At 48.4% G+C, this 8,264-nt stretch overlaps 1 protein-coding gene across 1 annotated transcript in view; it reads left to right on the plus strand.

Moving 5' to 3' along the window:
* The first annotated feature begins 6 nt into the window (after positions 1-6).
* RASL12 (RAS-like, family 12) overlaps positions 7-8,264 on the plus strand; it is a 15,515-nt gene continuing 7,257 nt past the window's right edge. The window contains exons 1-2 of the mRNA XM_005861054.2: positions 7-125; positions 2,604-2,660. Coding sequence (XP_005861116.1) covers positions 23-125; positions 2,604-2,660 — 160 coding nt within the window. The 5' untranslated portion in view covers positions 7-22. The remainder of the gene's footprint in view (positions 126-2,603; positions 2,661-8,264) is intronic.

An 8,264-nucleotide genomic window follows, 5' to 3' on the forward strand; every position in this document is an offset into this window, starting at 1 on the left:
AGTCCCTCTCCGCAGCGTCGCCATGTCCTCCGTGTTTGGGAAACCCCGCGCGGGCGGCGGGCAGCAGAGCGCGCCCCTCGAGGTCAACCTGGCCATCCTGGGGCGCCGAGGAGCGGGCAAGTCCGGTGAGTGGGGCAGGTGCCAGGGAGGGATGGGAGTTAGGGGGGGACCGGGGAGCAGATGAAGGGACCCGGGCGCTGTGGGCTTGAGGGCAGACTCTTCCACTGGCTTTGGGGGCTCCCTGCACCCAGTGAGTTGGGCAAGACACTGATTTTCTTCTTTGCCTCGGTTTCTCTGTATTCCCTGGGTATGACTCTGTTGCTTGGCGCTCTCTCTGTTTTGCTCTCAGCTCCTCCATCTCTCATCTGTCTTCTGTTCCTTGCCTGGCTCTCCCTCTGTGTCTCCCTACTGTGCTTCTGTGCTCCATGTCTGTACCCCAGCTTTCTCTCCCTTCTGTCCATCTCTGTGTCTCCCAGACCTCTGCTGGTCTCCCCCTAACCCCCATCACCTCTCCCTGGGGCCAGCAGTCAGCTGTGGTGCATGACACCAAAGGACCTATTGGGCACTATCCCCCCCACCCCCACCCCCCAAGGCCCCTGTGAGCTTAGTCACAGCCTTGCTACTCCCTGGTTTAGGCTGGAGGTGCAGGAGCCACTGGCCCTTGAAGGGAGTTGGTAGAAGTCACTGGCTAGTGGGACTTCCCAGGCCATGCTCCCCACTCCCTTCCTCCGTTCCCTGGGATTTGGGGGTAAAGTGTGCATTCTTATCAAACATATTTGTTTCAAGCCAGATCCCTCTCTTGACTTTCTGGCAACAAACTGGACTGTGGTCCCAGGGCTAGGACCATCCTTGACAAACCAAGATCTTGGTTCCCGTTGAAATCATGTCTATCAACACTGAACTCCGTCGTCACCATTCCTGGCAGCTCTCACCCACCTGGATCCAAGGGGGTGGGAGCGGGGGAGTCACTATAGACCAGTGATGGCGAACCTATGACACGTGTGTCAGAGGTGACACGCGAACTCATTTTTTTGGTTGATTTTTCTTTGTTAAATGGCATTTAAATATATAAAATAAATATCAAAAAATATAAATCTTTGTTTACTATGGTTGCAAATATCAAAAAATTTCTATATGTGACACGGCACCAGAATTAAGTTAGGGTTTTTCAAAATGCTGACACGCCGAGCTCAAAAGGTTCGCCATCACGGTGCTGTCCTCTCCTCTGTTTTTACTCTTTTTACTTATGCTCTCCCCTCTGTCTGAAGTGCCATGTCCCCTGCATGTCACCAGACTGACTCTTGCTCCTTTAAAAAGACTCAGCTCAGCCCCTACCCTCATTCCATCCCATCCCAGGCTAGGAGACTTCCCTGGAATCCCGAGTCCCTGCCTGAGTCACCGTCCCAGTACTTAACCCTTTGACTGGACTTGGTGATTTCTCCCACTACCAGGGGTGGGCAAACTTTTTGACTCGAGGGCCACAATGGGTTCTTAAACTGGACCGGAGGGCCGGAACAAAAGCATGGATGGAGTGTTTGTGTGAACTAATATAAATTCAAAGTAAACATCATTACATAAAAGGGTACGGGCTTTTTTTTTTTTAGTTTTATTCATTTCAAACAGGTTTAGCCCGTGGCTACGTTAATAAAGGAATCTAAATTTAAAAATATGTATTCCCTGGGTATTACTTTGCAAACTGACACTGATAGGAATCCTGGGAAAGAATTTTCAGGATTTTCTTTAAAATATCTCATTACTTTTTAAGAGTTCAGTAAAATAGTTGGCTGGCCCTTGGCTTTCTGTGGTTAAATTCTGAACAAAATCAGAAGTCTCTTAATGCATTGCACCTGGGGATAACTTCATTCTAGAGTTTTACATTCTGCGAGGCACCATGACGAGTCTGGAGGCCCTAGAGCCAAGACTTGAGATGTGAATGGCTGAGGACTAAAGTGTGTTTACTTAGGACACAGATCTTGCCTGGACCTCGCCTGCAAATCCCAGGCCCTCAAGGGGTCATATTGCCCCCAAGGATCACCCACTGATCAACTTGGCTCTTACTCTCTCTTTGTCTTGTAGCCAAAATTGGAATAAATGCCGCACGTTTCAGAATCTCTGGGACTTGTCCAGGATGGGAGATATCTTCTTTCAGTTGGGGTTGCATGGGTCCTGACTCCTTAGTTGGATCTTCACAGACACCCCTTAGGCTTGTCTCTTATTGCTTTTCTTGCCACCAAAATAAAAAATCCCAGGGACACAGTTCCCCATATTTCTGGTTTCTTCTGAGCCTCTCAAACCAACCACTCAGCTTCCAGCCACATTTCCCCAGAGACTCGGGCTTGGTGTCAGCCAGGGGTCACAGAGGCTAGATAAGGCCTTCCTAAAATGAAAGGGGCAGCCTCCAGAGCCAGCAGCCAGACTCAGCAGGGGAGACAAGCCAACTTCTTTCTTTCTTTCTTTCTTTCTTTCTCTCTCCCTTCCTTCCTTCCTTCCTTCTTAAAAAAAAAAAATCTTTTTATTGACTTCAGAGAGGAAGGGAGAGAGAGAAACATCAATGATGAGAGAGAATCATTGATTCTGAGCCAATTTCTTTCTGCTTCTTGCAGCCCTGACCGTGAAGTTTCTGACCAGAAGGTTTATCAGTGAATATGACCCCAACTTGGGTAAGGAACTCCTTCCTATTCCTCCTGCTGTGCCCCACTTGGATCTACCCTCTCCCATGACACCTGCCCTGTGGTGGGCCTAGGTGTGACCAGGACCAAAGATCTGGAGGCAAAGGGGAGGAGCCACCAGGATGATTCAGCCCACGTCAGGAAAATGTTTTAAGTGCTAGAAATACACCCTCCATAGCCCACCCCAGACAACTTGGGGGTTGGCCAAATTCAGAGAGCTGTGTGATTTGCCCTAAAAAATGAGGTATGATGAGACTTTAAAAAAATAAAATAAAACATAGCAGAACATCCACATCCATTTAGTTGTTCTTCAAGATGGTCACTCAATGCACTTTTCCAGAAAAGCTGGACAAGACATTTGAGAAATTTTCCAGTGGAATTGGCTTCTGAACCAGCTTTTGAACCATACAAATAACTAGTCTTGTTTTATTGACATCTTATGGTATATTGGAAAAAGGGATGCTCTGGTGTCAGTCAGAGCTGAGTTTGAATCCTGACTCTGCCACATATTGGCTGTGCAACCTTAAGGCAGTCACCCAACCTCTCTGAGCTTCTGTTTCCTTATTTGTAAAATGGGCATAAAAACACTTATTTCAGAGAATTACTGTGACAATGAAAGAGGTAACACATGAAAGAGCTAGCCTAGTACTTGACCCACAGTAGACATTCAATACATATTCACTTCCTTCTCCTTCCTCCTCCAATGGCTTCCTATCTATGATGGCTGAGATTCCCTCAAGTTCATCAGATCAGTGTTTCTAAAAATTACTTTCAGCAGCAGGACCTTTATCTCAAATGACCACTTACATGGAACCCCGATATCTAAAACAAATAAGAGCAGAATTTTATTAGTATAAATGTAACCTATTTATAACATTTGTTATTGTAAACTGTGCACTAAGAAAAATGAGTTGTCTGGATCTCTTTGCCTTTTGAAAATGAAGGTTTCAGTCTTGGATATTTTCTCCATTCATAATAACGGAATAAAGCATGTGTGGTACCCCCAGGAGCCCTGAGCAAACCCAGGGCTTTGGAGTGCAGGTTGAAAAGCTGCACAATACAGCACTTCCTGCAGCAGGCATCTGATGGGATGCCGCATGACACCTGAAGGAAAGAACTGCTTAGCCCATTGGTGCCCACCAGCCCCCCAGCTCAGGCTGGAATGTTGAATCCCAGTGTCAGAGCGAGAAAGGACCTCAGGGCTATTTAGGCCAATAGTTTTTAGAATGATTTCCTTGAGTAGCAGACTTCTTCTGACCAGGAGGTTTATCAGTGAATATGCCAACTTGGGTAAGGAACCACTTGGGTGAAGAGATCTTAAACAGAACCCCAGGGTGTTGAACAGAGAAATCAGAAGGGCTCCCCTGGTTAAGTCAGGAGTGCCAGGCCAGTGACTGGCCAACAGCCGCTTAGGAGTTTGCTCCTCAAAGCTTGGCTTGACCACCAGTCTTTGACAGCCCCTCCATGCTACATGGAGGAAATAGCCCAAGGAGCTGAGGCTTCTGGGCCAAGGTCACACAGCAGATCTGAGGAGAGCCCTTTGATTAGCAGAGGTCAATGCCGATGGGAGTGGGACACAGGATGCGATTGTGTGCTGGTCGGGGGAAGTGATGGGAGAAACCAGAACATGAAATCAGATGGAGTGGGGGGAACTGGAGAGGGGAGGCGAGGGGAGAAGGCGGGAAGGAAAGGCATACAAGCGGGAGTGTCTGCGAAGGGACAACAGGGATTCTAAAGGATGGTGCCTCAAAAGACAGTCTGCCTAGCTCAAGGCCACATGCATATGCTAACAATTATTCGCTACCTACCTGAAATTCACATTTACCTGAGCATCCTGTATTTTACCTGGTAACCGCCTCCAGTCTATACCCTTTGTGCAGGGTCCCTCCGAGGAGCCTGTTCTCGTGGTGTTGTGAGCTTCCTGGTTGAGTAATTTTGGAGTTCTGACCTGGTAGTGGAATGCATGGTCAGACTGTGTGGGGGGCAGCAGCCCCGGAATGCTTAGTCATCCCACCCTGAGCGCCTATGAGCTGGAGAGATGACCAGATGCTCTCCCCTCAGCCATTCCGGGAGGCCAGTGCCACTCCTGGAGGTTCTGTTTCACTGTCTAAACATTTCAGCCACGCTCCCATGGCTGGTTCCAGAACAGTGGGGACCCCGGGACCCCACAGCCTTTCCTTCTATGGAGAAAGGTCTGCTCATCCAAGGGCAGAGTTAGCCATCAGGAGATGGAGAACCACTCTTTCCCCTTTTCAAAGGTCTTCCAAGAGCTTGAGCTCACCTGGAGCCTCTGGAGGGTGGGAACCTGTATTTGTCCCCATGTCCAGCATGGGGCACAGTACTGGGTACAACACAGGTGCTTGTAGACATGAAATTGAATTTTGATTTTAGGATTGTCCTTTAAAGAACAGTGTCTATTATTATCCCCATTTTACAGATAAAGAAACTGAGGCAGTGATTTGCCTAAGATCATGGAGAACCTCAGGTTCAAAGCAAGATGAGACACCAAACCAGTTGCTTTCCACTATACTAAGCCTTGTGCTATAGAGGGCCTGGAGGCGGAGGTCTGCATAGCACTGAGTTCTCTGAGCCTTGGTTTCCCCGTCTGGGAAGAGGTGACTAATAGACTGTTCTGTCTGTGTAAAAGCTGTGCCTTGTTAGGCATTGTGACTGGTAGAGCCGGTAGGAGCTGAGAGATTCAGTGCCTGTGAAAGGGCTTTGCCTGTGCTGAGCGCCGGGAGAACATTCTCCTGCAGAGGGCTGGGGCCATCTCATCTGGCTTGCCCGGGGCAGAGTGATGGCTTCTGTCTTGCCCTCATTCTGCTCCAGCAAGCACATCGTCACCATTTCTGAGGCATCATCCTATACACACTCACCTGACCTCCTTTGGTGCCTTTAAGAAAATGATTACTGCCCTGACTGGTTTGGGTCAGTGGATAGAGCGTCGGCCTGTGGACTGAAGGGTCCCAGGTTCGATTCCGGTCAAGGGCATGTACCTTGGTTGCAGGCACATCCCCAGTGGGGGGTGTGCAGGAGGCAGCTGATCGATGTTTCTCTCTCATCAATGTGTCTAACTCTCTCTCCCTCTCTCCCTTCCTCTCTGTAAAAAAGTCAATAAAAATATTTTTTTTAAAAGAAAATGATTACTGTAAATGAGAGAAAAATGCTTTGGGAAAAGATTCTTCTCTCAGCATTAAAGTCCACAGAATGTTATTTAGAACCAGACGTTATGAGGTCCATATGTGTAAAGATGCCAGACTGCCCTTAGGACAGAAACTAGGTGATGGGAGGAAAGGACATCGCTGTGACTTGGAAAGGAGCCCCACCCCCCAGAGTGGGAGAAAGTGGGTAAGATGACCTCTGAGCTTCTTCCAGCTCACCATGCATGTTCCACATCCTCAGCTGGGCTGGGAGCTTCTGCTCTTCCCCGTACTCTGCCCAGATAGAGCTGGAAGTTGACGGGTCCACTGAGCAAAGGGAGTGAGGGGGTGCCCGTGCGGAGGCAGCCCAGCCTAGAAGACATGAGTTCAGGTCCCTTTATAGATAGGTGTTGTAGCCTATGTACGCATCCTTCCTTCTCTGGGCCTCACCTCCCTGTCATCTCTCTGTAGTGGAGCTAACAGCGACTTCGGGAGGCCATTGTGCTATAAGGGACTAGGGAGACCAGGCCCAGGGGTGGGCTAATATTTTTCCTTGGACTGGGCAGGAGCCGGTGCCTGTTTGGGAACAGGAGCTGTGAAGTACCTAAAAGGGGTGCCTCGGACAACTTGGGCCGGAAAATCTGAACGAGATGTAGGCATCTAGGGGCAGTTCTTGTTGCACCAAATATAGTTAAACATTTGGGGCATATTTTCCATTAGATGTGGTTTCGTGTTTTTTTGTGCTTTGTTTTTTGTTTTGTTTTTTTTGTCTTTGAATAAGAGCGGCATTTATCCAAGTCCCCAAAGCAGGCTGGGGACGGGAGCTGTCTGTGATTCCTGCTGGCTGCTAGTGGACCTGGCATGTGTCCAGGCCTGGCTTGGCTGCCAGTGGCCCTCAGAGAGAAGTATTTGACTCGGCCAGGGTTAAGGGGTTTCTCTTCTCACAGTGACTGCTGCCAGGAAGACAGAGAGGGCCCCAGTTCTGCCCAGAGGGGTCTTCTTTGAGGTCACTTGGAGCACTGGGGGGACACAAGGGAAAGGTAAGGACCAGGTACACACACACACATGTGGGCCAGTGACATGGGGTTAGGTTGGGGGTAGGGAGAGTGATGGCCAATATGGCAGCGAGGTCCTCTTTGCATTCTCGGACACTTCCTGCTTTCTCAGGTTTAAGGTGATGAGAACTGAAAAATTAAAAACTTATGAAATCCAAATAAGATTGGTAGTTTAGTTTATAGTGTGCTACCAATGTCAATTTCCTGGTTTGGATCATTGTACTATGGTTATGTAAGGTGTTAACAATGGGAGGATGGTTATGTAAGGTGTTAACAAAGGGAGGATGGTTATGTAAGGTGTTAACAATGGGAGGATGCGGCTTGATGCTTGTGCACACATGGAGACAGGTACACACACATGTTTACACAGAAACTTCACTTGGCCCAGCTGGGGGGGATGGTACACAGGAACTCTCTGTACTGTTGTGTAACTTCTACATGAGTCTAGAATTATTTCAAAATAAAAAGTAAACCCTGCTGGTGTGGTTCAGTGGTTGAGCATCAACCCATGAACCAAAGGCCATGGTTCGATTCCCCGTCAGGGCACATGCCCGGGTTTTGGGCTCGGTCACCAGTAGGGGGCATGCAGGAGGCAGCCAATTGATAATTCTCTCTCTTCATTAATGTTTCTCTCTCTCTCTCTCTCTCTCTCTCTCTCTCTCTCTCTCTCTTTTTCTTCCTCTCTCTGAAGTCAATAAAAACATTCTTTTAAAGTAAAAATAAGTGAACCTGCTCTGTAAACTTTGGAGCACCATGGTCCCCACTGTCCTTTACCAGTTATTTGTGGAGGGCCAGGGCCCTAACCGGCGGCCCATCCAGTCCTCACAGCCCTGTGAGATAGTGCAGGGACAAGTATTTAGCACAGTGCCTGGCACAAAGGAAAAGCTTGAAAACAGTTAGCCAATGTTATCAATCTTATCCCCATTTTAAAATGAGAAAACATTTAGAATGAGGAAACAGCCCTAGCCTGTTTGGCTCCGTGGACAGAAAGCCTGCGGACTGAAGGGTCCTGGGTTTGATTCCTGTCAAGGGCACGTACCTCGGTTGCAGACTCTTCCCTGGCCCGGGTGTGGTCAGGCTCCTGCAGGAGGCACCCAATTGATGTGTTTCTCTCCATCAGTGTTTCTCTCTGTCTTTCCCTCTCTCTGGAAAATCAATGGAAAAATATCCTTGAGCGAGGATTAACAAAATAATAAAATAAATAATAATAATCTAATCTAATAAAAGTCAAACATGCACATTGACCGTACCTTCTCTATGCCTTAAGCCACGCCTACTAGTCAATCAGAGTGGCTATATGCAAATTAACCCAACCAAGATGGCGGCCGACAGCCACGGAGCTGGAGCGAGCAGGAGGCTTGGTTGCTCCAGTGATGGAGGAAGCCAAGCTTCCCACCTGC

This window comes from Myotis brandtii, unplaced genomic scaffold, assembly GCF_000412655.1.
Source record: "Myotis brandtii unplaced genomic scaffold, ASM41265v1 scaffold144, whole genome shotgun sequence".
Classification (NCBI taxonomy): domain Eukaryota; kingdom Metazoa; phylum Chordata; class Mammalia; order Chiroptera; family Vespertilionidae; genus Myotis; species Myotis brandtii.